At 40.4% G+C, this 17,170-nt stretch overlaps 1 protein-coding gene across 20 annotated transcripts in view; it reads right to left on the bottom strand.

Annotated features, from left to right (window-relative positions):
• cacna1db (calcium voltage-gated channel subunit alpha1 Db) overlaps positions 1–17,170 on the bottom strand; it is a 112,382-nt gene that overhangs the window by 61,894 nt on the left and 33,318 nt on the right. For all 20 annotated transcript variants that reach the window (XM_088332219.1, XM_088332223.1, XM_088332227.1 and 17 more), the window contains exons 4-7: positions 9,394–9,533; positions 8,078–8,220; positions 830–982; positions 151–347 (exon numbers count right to left, since the gene is read on the bottom strand). In XM_088332219.1, coding sequence (XP_088188345.1) covers positions 151–347; positions 830–982; positions 8,078–8,220; positions 9,394–9,533 — 633 coding nt within the window. The remainder of the gene's footprint in view (positions 1–150; positions 348–829; positions 983–8,077; positions 8,221–9,393; positions 9,534–17,170) is intronic.

Here is a 17,170-nt window from a genome sequence, read left to right as displayed (position 1 = left end):
TTTGGAATCGGTGCTGTTACAGTGTAATGCCCGTTGCAAACATTGGGATGCAATTGTGGTCAGCGATAAAAATGATTGAGAGATAAATAATTGCACAAACATGTTAACACTTTTCCAATCACGTCTACGATAAAATAAAATAAATATTACCCAGTAGAGTACATCTGTCCAGCCCTCCATAGTTATGCACTGAAACACAGTGAGCATGGCAAACAAGAAATTGTCAAAGTTGGTGATGCCGTTGTTGGGGCCTTGCCAGCCTTCTCTGCACACAGTCGTGTTAAGTATGCAGTGGCGACCGTTGCCAGACACAGCACACGGCCTTGGGTCCTCTTCTGTCAGAAGACCTTCGAAAAATAAGAATACTTTGAAATAAAATACATTAATTAAAGGTAGTGTCCGCAACTTGAAATTTTGCCAGTCTTTGCTCTCTTATGATCGCAGCCTTAGTCAGCTCATTCCTCAATTACTAATAAACTGTTCCTTTTGACTATTGTTGGGGGGATGGGTCTTCAGGCTACACTAACAAAAAAATGAACAACAAAAAAAATAACGAGCATGTAGTCACTCTCAACCCTCTCCCCTTTCCTGCTTGCTAACGTGTTGCAAGTCCCAGAACAGCGGTGCTAAAAGAAAGTAGGTAGGGAAAAAAATACATAACCTCTTTAAACTCAGTTTGGCATTATAAACACATTCTTAAAAGAGAAAATATTTAACCTTTAACTTATTAAAGAAACTTACCCACCTAACCTTCAAATAATCTTCATTAGGATGATAACACAACAACTAATAATAATAATAATAATAATATCAAATATCAAAAACTCACCTGTTTTTATTACATAGCAGGTAGCATGCATTTTGCCAATAAATAGCTCGAGGCCAATGATGGCGTAGATGATGATGACAAAGAGGACCAGCAGAGCGATATGAAGCAAAGGAACCATGGCTTTAATGATCGAGTTTAAAACAACCTGCAGGCCTGCAATCACACAATCAAAGTGAATACTGTTTATATACAAGGGGTTGGGGAACTGTTTGACTCAAAGAGCAATGAAAGCAAATATTATCTATAGAGCCACACCATAAATTATCAAAGAAAATGTTTGATGATTTGATGAAATTCCATGAAATAATAAGAATGCCAGAGCCTGAGTCCCATATCAAGAAATAAACAACTCTCAATTTGTCTCCCTCCCAAAATTACATATGATATTTGAGGCTTATTTTGAGCGTCATTTTGTCATATTAATTTTGGGGTAAAAATGTCACAAATTACTACAAAAGAGAAGGATATGGATCTTTTTACCTTTAGCTACGTGACGGCTATGTGACTGCCCGCCCTACCACTCACCCAATCAAATTGCTCTGGGTCCTTGGCTTTCGTTTTCGGGTGTTTTACGGTTTGTTCTGGGTATTCATCATAAAATGTTACAAATAATAACATCCATCATTTAATGAGCTTCCATATACAGGATTAAGTGGTGACCAACCAACCAGAAAGGGGTCTATGGGTGTAACACATTGAATGTAATGTGTAGTTGTTACCAATATATTGCGCAACAGATATTGTATCAAACCTTGCAATCACCATGTTGCGTGTTGCATGTTGAGTCATATACAAACCTCACATTGTTTGTTTGCTGTTATTAGTGTCAATAAATTTGTTCAAACCGGACAGATCTATTGACACTAACAAAGATGTTACATAACGAAATTGTGAATATGCTTGATTGCTGTTAAGATTGTCGAGAAGGGTTGTTAACCAGCTCAGTAGCCTAGATGGTAAGGCGCCCGCTTTGAGACTGGGAGGTCGGTGGTTCGCGCCCCGGCCGAGTGATTCCTAAGACTTAAAAAGCGGTCGGCGGCGCCCTCTGTTGGCTGCGGCTGCATCGGCTCGCTACAACGGGTCAGGTGCAATCGACATTTCGTTCTGTGTACATTGTTACACAGAATGACAATACAAGGAAATTATTATTATTATTATTATTATTATTAAAACCTCACATTGTTTGTTTGCTGTTATTAGTGTCAATAAATATGTTCAAACCAAATACATATATATATATATATATATATATATATATATATATATATATATATATATATATATATATATATATATGCAGCACAGGTCTGAGGTCATGAGATCGAACCCCCTGTGTGGAGTTTGCATGTTCTCCCCGTGCTTGCGTGGGTTTCCTCCCGGGACTCCGATTTCCTCTCACATTCCAAAAACATGCATGTCAGGTTAATTGGCCGGTCCGAATTGTCCCTAGGTGTGAATGAACGAGATAATGATAATGAATGAATGAAAATATTTATATATATATATATATATATATATATATATATATATATATATATATCATCTCATCTCATCAGCTACACTGCTTATCCTCAGTAGGGTCGCGGGGGTGTTGGAGCCCATCCCAGCAATCATCGAGCAGTGGGCAGGGGACACCCTGTACTGGTTGCCAGCCAATCGCAGGGCACACGGGGACAGACAACTCACTCGCTCATTCACACCTAGGGACAATTTGGACCGGCCAATTCACCTGAAAATGCATGTTTTTGGAATGTGGGAGGAAACCGGAGTGCCCGGAGGAAACCCACGCAAGCACGGGGAGAACATACTGGAGCTGGATTTGAACCCACGCAGGAGGTTCCCAAGACATGAACTGTGCCGCACATGCGCTAACCACTGCTGCCGTGCTGCCATATATATATATATATATATATATATACTGCTTGTTGTGCCATTCAAGACTTTCCAAATAACAAACCTAATCGGACTGGGTCACAAAATGTGCCAAAATCCTGCACTCAGATATTTGTGAATCCCCCCTCTCTCTTTCCCCCTGACTCTCATTCAATAAGTATCACCAAACCCTCTGGACCTTACTTTATTTGGTCACTCACTTTCGGATTCAAATTTCCTCCTCACAGCTACGTCCCTTCTGATTTTCCTCGTATCACAACCCTCCCTCATCACTATTTAAACACTCTGTCTCCTTTGCTCTGTGCTAGTTTGTTTTCTTCCATGTCAAGTCACAAGCACTCTTTTCTCAGTGTCTCGTTATTCTAGGGTACCGAACCCTTGATTGCCCTTCTGGATCATAAGTAACCGCCTGACAGACTCTTGAACTGTCGCTTTCGCTCTTTGCACTTACTGGAACACCGACCACTCGCCTGCATCTTAAACCACTATTGAAACCCACGTTAGGATGGGGAGAACATGTAAACTCCGCAGAGGAAGGCTGGATTTGAACCCATGACCCCATAACCACTCAAACACCGTGCCACAAGTTACGAGACATGTGAAACCCAAATATGATTCACAAAGGCAGATCTTGGAGTTTTGTAGGGCTATATAAAAGATCGCCCTCCAATCGCATCCACAGACCCAAATAATCCAATCTCTGGTTCAAAAACCACTCTGAATAGAATAAGGGAGCCACTACATTTGGGTGTGAGTTGACTGTGTCCGACTCACAACACACAATAACACAAACTCCCTTAAGGCCCGGTCACACAGCCTTTCACGGGCGTATCGAGGCTGAATCATGGCCAGAAATTTCTGCCCGTAAAGCAGACGCTGTTGGACGCTTTGAGATCGCGATACAGACGAGATACAGCAGTGCTTTACACGCGGTAAGAAATTCACACGAGGTTGGCCGCGCGAAAAAGTTTTGCGCTGCTCAAAACTTTAGACACACGAGGTAAAGACGCGGTACGAACGTGCTAGGACGTGCTACGGCCGCGGCCAAGACGTGGTTACACGCGGGTTGGACGCGAAATTTTAGCGGGTTATCGCGGTTGGAGCACGGTCATAGCACGTTTGTTCTGCGCCTGTATTGCGGTGTTATCACGTGCATTAGCGTGTGTACTGCGTGTAAGCACGGTCAAACGCGATGCAGCCGCGGTTACCCGCGATAAGGACGCGGAATAGTCGCCGGCGTCTGTTTCTTGGGCATACCACGGGTAAACAGCGGGTTTAGCCAATTTTGCACATTTTTCACCGCGTCTGCTTCACGGGCAGAAACTTCTGGCCGTGATTCAGCCTCGATACGCCTGTGAAAGGCTGTGTGACCGGGCCTGTATATATATATATATATGTGTTTGTCACACAATTTTTCTAAGGAAAGAAAACATCACTCATCTTCCCTGGGCACAAAAAAGCGTCCCAAACAATTGATTTTACGCATTTTAAAAATAGAAATGCTTTCCACTGTCATAAATGCATGATTTTATGGGTATTACCCATTTCTGTGTGAGAATGAGAGTTGTTTTCAGAGGTCAGAATGTCATTGAATATTCTCTGTAAGGGAACATTCTTTGAAAACAAAGGCGAAATCCTGTGAATTCAGTTCAGCTTTTTTTCCTCTTGATGTGTTGCTATGGAAATGTGAAGTCACACAAAGACTTTATGTGAGTAGGTGCCAGAAGAAGAAATCTCTATAGGCTGCGTTATTTTTGCATTCATAAGCATAAGCCTTGGGCGAGTCGGGGATTTAACAGCTTGACATTTACAGAGTTATTAGTGGTATCATTTGGTTATAATTGGAAAGGAAGTGATTAGCATTTCTTCTTCTCAATCGGGAGGTCCTGGGTTCATGATCATTTTCATTTTAGAATTATTTTGTGGGTTCTGCATGTGGTTCCTCTCATCTTCCGATGTTTGGGGCCGGTCACACAGACATTTGCGGCTGAATCACGGCCAGAAATTTCTGCCTGTGAGGCGGACGCTATTGGACGCTTTGAGATCGCAATGCAGACGAGATACAGCAGTGCTTAACACGCGGTCGGAAATTCGCGCGCGGGTGGCAGCGCAAAAAAGTTTATCGCTGCTCAATTCTTCAGAGCGCGGGTACACAGCCTTTCACGAGCGTACCGAGGCTGAACCACGGCCAGAAATTTCTGGCCGTGAAGCAGACGCTGTTGGGCGCTGTTGGACGTTTTGAGACCGCCATATAGACGAGATAGAGCAGTGCTTTACTCGCGGTCGGAAATTCACACGTGGTTGGCCGCGCGCAAAACTTTTGAGCTGCTCAAAAGTTTGAGCACGTGTTAACCGCGTGCCGCACACGTGGTCAACACAAGGTAATGACGCGGAAATGACGCGGAACGACGTGCTCTGGCCGCGGCCAGGGCGTGGTTACACATGGGTAGGACGGGAAATTTCAGCGGGTAATCGTGGGTGGAGCATGGTAATAGCATGTTCTGCGCCTGTATCGCGGTGTTATTACGTGAAATTAGCGTGTTACGCGTGTGACAGTCAAACGCCTTTCTCCGCGTATATACAGCGCGATTTGCCGAGCACACGTCGGTTGTGCTCGCGACGTCAAGGGGGTGAACATGGATCCCCGTCAGCGCAGTGACCTCGTCTTAATCCATTTTTATTTCTTGACATTTCTTTTCAAGATAATAAAATAAAAATGATGCCATAGCTTGAAATCTTGATCTTCACAGGACTGTGTCTTGAGCGGTTATGATTTCTACAGCCCGGTGTTATCCGAGAAATGCATCCCTGCCGAGATTTGCATCCCCTCGCTACTACAACCACTTTTACCTCGTTTTATCTCACTTTTAGGGAATGTAATAGCGGACATATAACCAAAACCACTTCGTCTTGCATTTGTTGGAAATGTAATACAACTTAAACCATTCCGTCTTTGTTTTTGTTGTGAACGTAATCGAACGGTAAATCCTCCCCCCCTCGCGTGAACGCGCATTCTGCTGCGCTTCCAACGAAAGCGATCGTATTCTATATAAAACGCTTATTAAAACTATAAAGCGAGCTAATTATAACAATTGGGAGATCCTAGTCTATATAACGCGTTTATTTAAACAATAAAGTGCGATCGTATTCTACAAAATGCGTTTGTTAACGCGGATGAAAAAGTCACCAACGTCAATGCACGCTTACAACAAAAGCGATCGCAGCAGAATGTGCGTTCACGCGAGGGTGTGTGGGGGGGTGGTTGTTGCGTAGGAGTCGGATTTGGGCACAACACCGGCTCGGGAGCTTTTATACCCGTGGTCCACACGAGAAAATGACGCAGAAATGACGCGATGAGGAAGCGGAACAGTCGCCGGCGTCTGTTTTGCGGGCATACCACCGATGAACAGTGGGTTGGCCAATTTTGCGCATTTTCCATCGCGGGCAACCACGGGCAAAAAAAAAACGCAAAATTTTAGCCGTGATTCAGCCGCAAACGGCTGTGTGACCGGCCCCTTTGGTACATTATCTCAAGACTCTAAACCACATTTGTCAAATAGATGGCCAAATATGGCTACCCACACCATTTTATGAGGGCTGCGAGAGATCATCTAAAAAAATGGATCGAAAAAGTGCTTTTATCTAAAACCATATTACCGACAATGCCTATTGACTATGATCTACCTGCAAAGTGAAGTTATTTCATATCAATTTCATTTTTTAAATTAATAAAAGTATTTTCTATTGACCCATTTTATTTTGATTCTTTTTCAGTTTTTATAAATGTATATTTGTTATTTATTTCATTATTTTATTTTCTTAATTTATCATATTTTTTGTTTTTAAACATATGTTTTTAATTTAACAATAACCTTTACTATTACTTGACTGGTTTTATTTGGATTTTTATAGTATTTGTATTTATTCACTTTATTTTTTTCTTTTCTTTATACATTTTTTTTTCAAATGTATCCTTTCATTTTTTTATTTTCTTTTTTTATTAAATTACTTACTTTTTATAGGGTTTTCTTCCATTTATTTAATATATCTGTGTAACTATGTATTTTCAATCCAACTGTAATGATTGTGACTTGAATAAGTTATACATTCAGTAGTTATTTATTTATCAGCCAATGGCATTTAGTTACATTTAAAAGTGAAATTGGGTTTTACACTACTGCTCTAAACTATTCAAGTTTTAATTTTAGTTTAAGGGTTATCATACATAGCGACACTACTGCTCACGTGTTAAACTACCGCATTTCACCATTTAAAAACGCCTAACTTTTTTATTTTTTTTATTTTTATCGATTCGCTTTTTCAAATGAAAACAACACTCAAAAAATCTCGTGGGCCTTGAGAGCCTGCTAGGCCTTTTCTGCTGATCTTTTTTTTGTGCTTTAGCTGAATAAAGCAACAAATAATGAATAGTGAATACAGTTTTAAACATCGAAGACCAGTATTTCTAAATTGTCTGTCAGCTTCCTTCTACTGCTTCCCCCCTGCATGCACTTCTACCACACGAGTGCTTTCATATCCAAGCATTTAACCAATCACATTTCAGTATTAATTGTTGCTAGGCTCAGAAATCTGCCTTTAGGCCTGCAATTTATTTTGAAAAGGTGGCACTACATTGTTATGCTATAGTTCTTGGCTCAGCCAATCATATTTCAAAACAAAAACGAAAAGAGACCGATTTTGGGGGTCCCCTAATTAGTATATTCACCCAAATAATGTAAGAAAAAAATAAAGTTAATAATTTGGAAAAAAAATCTATTCTACTAAATTAAAGTAGGATTTATTTTTCCTTTCTACCACAGGATGTCGCTGTGTTGTGTAACTGATTTAAATTTTGAAATTATTTACACCACGCAATATTGTCAACTTCAAGCAATTATGAATCTGTGAAAAACACACAACAAAATATTAGTTAAAATATACACTATTCAGTGTAAATAAACGATGGAAAACACGAACAAACTTTGCATTTGTTATGTCAAACAATTTTAACCTTCTCTATGCTCAACAAATTTAGAGTCGACAACACAGAATCGCTGGAAAAAAAACGTGCCGTTCGCGACCGACTAATGACTGATTCAGACTAGAGTGAAGGCGTAGGTGTAAACTGCACGGTCCACCACTGTATTATAATCTATGGCTGCTTTATGTTGAAGTGAGACTAAGTGTTTGATTGTAAATAACACGCACCAGTGATTGCATTAGATTTACATTTTGAACAAGCACATTTTGTTTGTTTGTTATTGTATGGTATTTTTGATGGTTCCTGAAAACGATCAGCATCAGACAATCTCACTGTGCCAAACACATTTGAAAAATGTTTTTTAAAGTACTCACTTGGAACTCCAGAAACAAGACGGAGGGGGCGAAGCACACGAAAGGCTCTGAGGGCCTTGACGTCAAAGCCCCCAGGCTTGCCTCCTGACTGGCTGCCCGAGTCAGAGTCTTTGGTTATCATTTCCAGGACCACACTGAACAAACTGCCAAGAGAAAAAGGGGAGATGTGAGCGTGTGAATGGATGAAGGAGAAGGAGGAGAGGTCAGTGATGGAGTTGGTGATGGTGAAAAACAGTGTGGAGGATAAAAACAAAAAGCCAGACAGAGAAGAGATAGCGAAAAGAGATAGAGAGAGAGAGAGTGAAAGAGAGAGAGAGAAATATTATGCTTTGTACATTTCTATTTTTACCCTCTGCAAATTGGTCTCTTTAAGCAGAACATTCTAAGAATTTAAGCAGGATTTTAGTTGGTAAGTGCTGGCCTAAAAATACCTAAATCGTGTGATGTTAATTATATTAAATAATTCTTAAGTCAGCTTCCTTTTTCTGCTTTTCCACTGGTTGAGCTGCTTCCAGGTGTGTGCTTTCCTATTGAAGCATTTAACCAATCGCATTTTAGCCATTACTTGTTGCCAGGGTCAAAAATCTCCACAGAGACCTTCACAATCAGCTCTGCAGACCTTGACACATACAATTTGTGTCTGTTGGTTTAGCCAATCAGATTTTGAGTTAGCAGAGCCAGAAGCCTCTAGCTGGCTTAGGGAAACATCAACGGTTTCACAAACTAAGATTGGCTAGGAGGTGTTAACAGAAGTATCACAGTGAAAATGTGAAGGAAAAAATATCCCCATGTCCACTGCTTCTGTCAATCAGACAATTTCAGCCCTAAATCAAATAGAAACCTTTAGCAAGAAATACGACATGTCCTGACTATTATCATTAGCTTTGATAGTGATTGTAAAGAACTTCTTAATGGAACCGAAAAGCACGTATTGCCTGTGCGACAGAGTAATACAACTTTACTTAAGGAAATAAAGGAAGTGCACAATTGAAAAATATTTTTGGCCATTAAATATGGCTACATTCTTAAATAATATTGCAAATTTATGTGGATTACCTCTCAAAACCTCATAACACCTTAACCTGATATGCTTTTCTATATGTCTCGCAGCTGTAGCTTACGTAAATGTTTTATAGCCATAAAATAGTTATTGAGGGTTGGATTGATTTAGACAAAACACTACTGAAGGCCTGGGTGTGAAATGTGAAGCCCGCCTCTGGCAAACATTCAGGGCTTTTCATACATTTAAACAATGGTAAGACATGGAATACGTGGAAAAATCTTCAAATATAAAAACAAGAAGAAGGAAAACTCACCCTACAATGACAATCACAAAGTCTAGCATGTTCCAGCCATTTCTGACGTAGGAGTTCTGGTGCATAACCAGGCCGTACGCAATAATCTTCAGAAATGTTTCAATAGTGAAAATAATCAGGAAGGCATATTCGACTGTTTCCTGTGAAGGGGAGGGGAGAAAAAGAAAATAAGAGACATCATTTAGTGTATGTTTTTCAGTTAGCATTTTGTATTTAAGAAGCAGTTACTGCTGCAGTTGGCATAACAACTGAACTGTTTGCATGATGAGGACATGTTCAAGCTACCCAATAATACAGAGCAACAAACAAGGCACCAGGTTTCAGATACAAAGCAAAAAAGTGTGTTCTTGAAAATACGCACCACCATGTACAGACTGTGCAAACATTACGCTAATTTCGGCCAACATTTCCTACGAAATGTATTTATTTTCCAATCAATGATTTTTAGAAATGGTTGTCAATTTTTTTATATCACAATCTGAATAAATTGATTATATTCAATATCATTAAAGTAAAATAGAAATAAATAGCAAAAGGAAAGTAGTTGTTCCATTTTTTTTAGTCTTCTTTCATGCCCAGATTTTCTGTAGGTTGCAGTTGAGTGTTAGCACATTATTGAAAATTAATACCTACTGAAAAAAATGACAATGTAACTCTGACTGACTGTATGTACAAGGGTTGGACAATAAAGACAGTATTTTCTATATTTAGGAACCTAATACTGTAAACATTTTGATTTAATGCATAAAAAAGGCTCAAATCCAACATTTGTCATGGTTCAGCACCTGCAGTCCCTCCCCTTCTCCAAGAGATGGCAGCATTTCCCCATTTCCCAGTCTCTCTCTCGCCTCCCATGTCCAGGTGGTACCAATCAGCCCATTAGCCAACATCTATCATAAATATTCCGGGGTTCCACTTTAGGGTGCTGATTCATGTTTGAACCCTGCACAAGACATTAACTTCCTAAGACGACAGGCTTCGCTCCCAAGAATTTCTTCAGGTGTTCATTCCTCTTCCTGAGACCTTCCTCTCTAGGCATTTTCTTAAAGGTACTCCCAAATCTTCTTTTTAAGACTTTTGCCACCCCAAGAATACCCTCTTAAGTTTACCTCTTATATCTCCCCTCCTCCTCCTCTGTTTGTGTAATATAGTGTAACAATCTGTGAAGCCCTTTGAGACTCTTCGTGATTTAGGGCTATACAAATAAAAATGACTTGACTTGACTTGACTTGACTCTGCTGTCTTGGTTTTACTCTCCTTTATCATGAAGGAATTCCGTTTTTTTTATTAAAAAAACACCCCCTTTTGGGGTTTGATCACATCCCTCTTTTTTGTCTCCTTGTGTCCTGCATTTAAGTCTATCCAACATCAGGTGATGAATTAGATAAATAATAACAACGGCAAAAACACCATATAATAATTAAAGAACATCAACACACGTTCAGAAAAAAAGAGGCATATAAAAGCTTTCTATTTTTTTTTTAAACATATTTGTAACATGCCTTTATTTTCTTTTTCAGAAAATTGGAATTTTGGAGATGAACAAATATGGCCAACCAAAAAGCAAAGCAGAAAGCATGATGAAAGGGCGGTAATGTATTAAGTTTGGTTACTGAATAGTGCAAACCAGTTGAAATTCTTACAAGATTGTAAACTGTGTGTGATACCACATGTTCCACACATCAGTCCAAAATTTTTTTACGATGAGGAACAACGGATGTTAAAGAAAAAATGTGACAGTACTAAGGGACTACATTGAAAAGTAAACTGAACTTCTATTTGTCCTTACAGCATTTTTTACCAAATTCATTAAATGAGCTTCATATTTAAAAGAGTAATGCGTTACAGTATTAGTTAGTGCCAAAAATAATTAAGATACAAAAATGTGTTGTTAGTAATGCACGGGGGGCAGACAAGGGGATGCAAGCGGATGGCTATGTGACGCAGGGTGGAGTAAGAGGGGCCCAGGGCCACGTCGCTGGGCTGGGGTTTCTGGTTGTCCTGGTGGTGTTGCTCCGGGCCCTGGGACCAGCTCTCAGGCGGGTGCTGTTGCGGGGGGTGAGATTGGCGTGCCCGGGTTCTACCAGGGCCTCGGGGTGTCGATTGGGTGGGGGGATGGGAGGTGATACTGCCATGTTAAGCCCTACAACCGTTTTCATGATGACGTGTTTTTTTTTTCATGTTCAATTCTACCATTGCTTTCCATGTTTCGGGAGAATAATTCAGAGATTATTCAGATGATACTGGTATCTGTGGCTAATAACCTGCCTATGCCAATTTCAATCTAATTTCTTCTTTAGTTTTCTTCTGCGAAATTACGTCTGGTGAAGGAAATTGAGCTGGCAAATAAGGTTAGGACCATGTACTTGTCAGACCCACCAACTCAGCTCCCCAAATTCTTTGTTTCTTTCTAATTCAGAATTTTGAGTTGATGAGGATGATATCAGGTAACACAATGCTACATCTATTATTCACCTTTGTGGGTTTCCTGTCTGCTTGAACCAGCTTGGAGTCAAAGATGCGCGGGAATGGCCGGAGTATTAACACTCAAGAGCACAAATACACGCACACACGCACATCAAAAAGGACCAATGACGCTGTATTGTATGATCTCAGGTCAGATACACTGAGCTCCATGGGGGAAAAAACATCTCATCTCATCAGCTGCACCGCTTATCCTCAGTAGGGTCGCAGGGGTGCTGGAGCCCATCCCAACAATCATCGGGCAGTGGGCAGGGGACACCCTGAACTGGTTGCCAGCCAATCGCAGGGTTCACAGGGACAGACAACTCGCTCGCTCATTCACACCTATGGACAATTTGGCCAATCCACCTGAAATGCATGTCTTTGGAATGTGGGAGGAAACCAGAGTGCCCGGAGGAAACCCACGCAAGCACGGGGAGAACATACAAACTCTGCACAGGAAGTCTGGTAGCTGGATTTGAACCCACATAGGAGGTTCCCAATACCTTAGAACTGTGACGCACACGCGCTAACCACTACGCCGCCGTGCTGCCCCGGGAAAAAACATATCAGCCTCAAATAATTTACATGTTTCCATGGCAACATGGCCAGGTAACCGAATTGAATCTTGCCATTTCTGCATGCTATCTACATTTTGTGTCATTGTGTGTGTATGCCATCACTTGGATTTATGTTCTTTCTTACAGAAAAACAACATTATTCTATTTAGTCTTCATGAGGACAGGTCTGATTACTTTTCTGAGCTGATGTCTGCTACATGCCGTGCAGAAAGTTCCGTAAATTGGCAGCTTTACAAGCCCATAAAACATTGCGTTTCTCCCACTGTTTAAGGGGATGTAAACGCAACAAGTGCTCTTGAATGGGACATACTCTTTCATGGGCACGGTATGCACCACTCTTTTGGTGTTGGAGTACATTTTCAAAACTCCATACTTCTCTGATCATCTGGTTGTGGGCCACAGGTGAGGTGAAGACTATTGCTGATAATTTTGTGTGAGAGTAGAGGTCAGCCTAACCTGGACATGCAAACAGGCCCTTGCCTGGAGATAATAGATATTCTTTATGTAGCCCAACATATATGACAACTATACAATTTTAGGAAAAGGGCAAAGTCACCACAAAGTCACTGTGATAACATGGCAAATTTAGAAATACAGGCTAAAATCAAAACCTTGATTCTCCTAGAACATTTTAGAAATTTACAGTAAACAGTCCTACAACCAGAAACCACTAGTGTAACAATTGTAGCATATTTGCTTGTTCATAACTTCCTGCTACCACAAAAAAGGTCGACAGTATAAACATTGTTAGATTATCAATTTATGTTTTTTTTTTACATGGTCATTCAAATCTGTTCTGTTTCTAATACTTAGCAATCGATTCATTAATGTACAGCTGGGGTGGCGAACAAGTTTGACAGAGCCGAAATTTTTAACTGTGAGAGTCAAAGAGCCACACCACGCACTGACCTGCCATGACAGACAGAGGCACACAAACACACACAATTAAAAACATATTATTTCCCATAACACACTCCTCTCCTTACAATACAACAAGTATTGTTCTTGTGTTGATTTAAAGGAAAGTGTTTACCCTCAATACACACAAAAAAAACTAAACATGAAACAAGGCAAAAAGCCACAGTATATAGAAAATATAATAAGGCAAAGAGCCGCATGCGGCTCTAGAGCCATGTGTTCCCCACCCCTGATGTACAGTATGTCATTTGTTTGGGTCTTAATCTGTTTTTATTCACCAAATTTCCCCGGTCTGTAAGGTTCACCTAAAGATCGTAATCCTGCAACCAAAACCTTAATCCTAGCTGAAACCAAATACCCAGCCCGAGCTCCAACCAAACCCTTAACTTCAGCGCCAACTATAGCCCTTGGTCCAACAGGAAAAACAGACCTAATAAGAAATGAAAAACTGTAGAAAGGCTTGAGCGGGTATCAAATCCACAACCCTGTGCGTGTACTGCAAAAATGTTACAAGTAGAGATGACAGGGATATGGAACGCTCCTAATATACAATTGGCTTCAATTGGTGGTTAATTGGAGCTAGGGTAAGGGGACTAGGATTTCGGCCCTAACTTTGTGTTTTCAGGGTTTGAATTAATTACCACTTGGCACCAATTTTTACTATTCAAATCACTGCTAGCGCAGATGGTATTGTGCTTGCCTCGCATGCACAGGGTTGTGGGTTTGATACCCAGTCAAGCCTGTACAAATCCTAGGGTTAGGGTTGGACTAATGGTTTTGGTTGGAACAAGGATCAGGGTTTGGTTGAAGCAAGCATAAGGGTTAGGGTTTTGGATTGTGATAAGGTTGTAAAGGACTGAACTTTGGGACAGTATTGTTTTTTCAGGTAGACAAGAGCTTCCCCCCTCCTTTCGCCTTCACCTTCCTTTCCCTTTTTTCTCTCCCTCCTTTGCCTCCATCTGCAATGAAAGGATGATGACTCCAGACACTAGTAGAACAAATGAACCTGTTGCAATGTCAGAAAAGGATCAAACAGTGTCAAAACATGTGAATTGAATCTTGTGATTATTTCAATTACATTGATATATTTATCTGGCAGATACTGCGTGAATGTGGGTTTGTAGGGCGTTATCATACATGAGCACATCAAAAGCCGTCCTGACAACTCCTTCCAGGGGGCCGACCAGACCGGAGAAACTGCAATTCAGTTTACAAGAGACCAGTGAGGTATGAAGTGGTATGGCTTACATGAGGCCACAAGAGTTCATTTTGAGCCCTGCAAGAGGCCCAGCCAAAAAAGCATAGCAGGACAAATAATAGCCTGCACATAACCCAAAGGATTCTGATTCAGTCCCAGCTTAAAAAGCAAACACAGAACGTTGCACCCAAGCCTGATCGGGGCAGCGACCAACCCGTTGGAACACAGCCAGCGACCTCAAAGAAACCTCCAGCCAACGACGGCTTCATAACACTGCATTCCGTGGTCGACCGGGTCTCCAGCCTTGGGTCGGCACCACTCGACCGCCGAGGACATCCAGAATGGGGTTTCACCTTCATTGAACCATAACCACAATCCATCTAATGGTACTAAGTATTGGTATTGGTGTGATTTTAAGGGCGAATTCTATCAGATTACAATAATGTAATAATTAAGCCTACGTAGTTTCCTATCTATATGGTACCAGTTAAGATTCCAACTTCGTTCTTACTTTGTTTTATTTTATAATTCTTGTTTTGTGTTTTATTCAAGTTTATTCTGTAAGCGATTAGTAAAAGTAAACTCCATAAATCCGAGAGTGTGTGTCTTAAAGTATTTGAACTGTCAAAAACGGCAAAAAGAATTCACGTAAGTTTACAAGTTTATAACAACAATAAAACACTACTACACACGGTAGCCATTTTGGAATAGATCAATTCATTTTCCGTCCATATGTATTTATTCCAAATGTTGATTGATGAAAATTAAAGCCTTCATATTAAAACTTGCAAATTGATGCTTCCAGAGAAATAAACTATCCAAGGAGTATAATGTCGGTTAGGTTACTATAACGGCATTATTGTGATTTCAAAATATTTTAACTGAATATATATTATAGCTGTCTTGTCATAATATCAAAAGCAGCAATACCGTGGCAGAGCCATGAACATTATATAAGACTCTTCTTACATCAGATAGATAGATAGATAGATAGATAGATAGATAGATACTTTATTCATCCCCGCAGGGAAATTCACATTTCCAGCAGCATCCCTTCGCTGAGAACAATACAATAATAAGCAAAAGGAATACAATATACAAATACCCAATGTGACGTGCTAATACCCACTGTAGCGTGTTGTATAGAGTATTTAAATAGTGCTACATAAAATACACACTGCAATAAAAGTACGGTAATATGCAATGTAGGGGGTGTGGTTTAATGTGGGCCTTTACTCCGCCGGGTGGAGTTAAAGAGCCTCATGGCATGAGGAAGAAAAGATCTCTTCAGTCTGTTCGTGGTACAAAACAGTGACAGCAGTCTGTCGCTGAAGCTGCTCTTCTGTCTGGATATAATGCTGTGTAGTGGATGTGATTAAATTGTCCATGATTGACCGCAGCTTTTTCAGTGCCCGTCTCTCGGCTACTGTTGTCAGGCTGTCCAGCTCTGTGCCCACAACAGAGCTCGCTTTCCTCGCCAGTTTATTGAGACGAGAGGCATCCTTCTTCATGACGCTGCCTCCCCAACAAGCTGCCGCATAGAAGAGGGCGCTTGCCACAACTGTCTCGTAGAATATTTTCAGGAGCTTTTTGCAGTGGTTGAAATAGGCCAGCCTTCTGAGGAAGTAAAGTCGGCTTTGACCTGTCCTACATAGAGCTTCTGTGTTGGCAGTCCAGCCACCACCTCTTTGACGTGTTGCCCTCTGGTAGGCACTATTTGGTCTTTAAAAAGATGGACAAAGAGACTCGGAGAATTTCTTCCTCAGGGCCATCACCACCCTAAAAAAGCGTTTTCAAAACTTAAATATATATGTTGCGAATGATTTGGGATTTTCTTGTTGTTGCTGCAAAATATTATTGCACTACTTTACATTGCACTACTGTTATAGCTTAGGCCAGTCTCTAAGCACTACTTTGTAAATATTTTGCCTATTTATACAGACAGTCTTTTAACTTATTTTTCATTAAGTTTTTTTTTCATGTTTACCCTTGAATGCCATATCTAATTTTGTTGCATACAATGTTTCACAACGTTGATATCAATGACAAAAAAAACATTCAATTTAATTCCATGTGATAAAAAGGCCAGGTTGTTCTTTATGCCCATTGGCATAGGTGGCCATTTCATGCTTCATTTGTTTGGCTAATGGCCAATTTGCTTGAATTAGCAAGTGAATGCTTTAATTGGTTATAAGTATATCAAGGTTAAAATAACTGTACTATTTAATACATCCATGATTATGACCTTCATCAATTTGCGTTTTATAGTTGAGAGATTTAGAAATGAAATGACTATTTTGTCCCCTATATTGATGTCATTATGATAATAATGAGGTTTGAAGAGTAATATTAAAGTGTACTGTAAAGTTTGATTTCTTCTGAATATAGTAATGCATCAAAATTTGTAGCCATCCTCACGTCTCGCGCAATTAGAAATTACATCAAAATGTCTGTTGTTAGTTGGGTTGGGTGGATCCCTTTCTGTTGATAAAAGACCACAAATCCAGTAGTCAAGCGAACACCCAACTAACTACGTACTGAGAAACACATAAAAGACCACACACAAAAGAATAAATGAGGCCTTATCTTTGAAAGTCTTTTAAGATCCGAGGTTTAT

Source organism: Urocampus carinirostris, chromosome 3, assembly GCF_059441175.1.
Source record: "Urocampus carinirostris isolate Australia breed hairy pipefish chromosome 3, RoL_Ucar_1.0, whole genome shotgun sequence".
Classification (NCBI taxonomy): domain Eukaryota; kingdom Metazoa; phylum Chordata; class Actinopteri; order Syngnathiformes; family Syngnathidae; genus Urocampus; species Urocampus carinirostris.
This window is presented reverse-complemented; position numbering and strand designations above follow the sequence as displayed.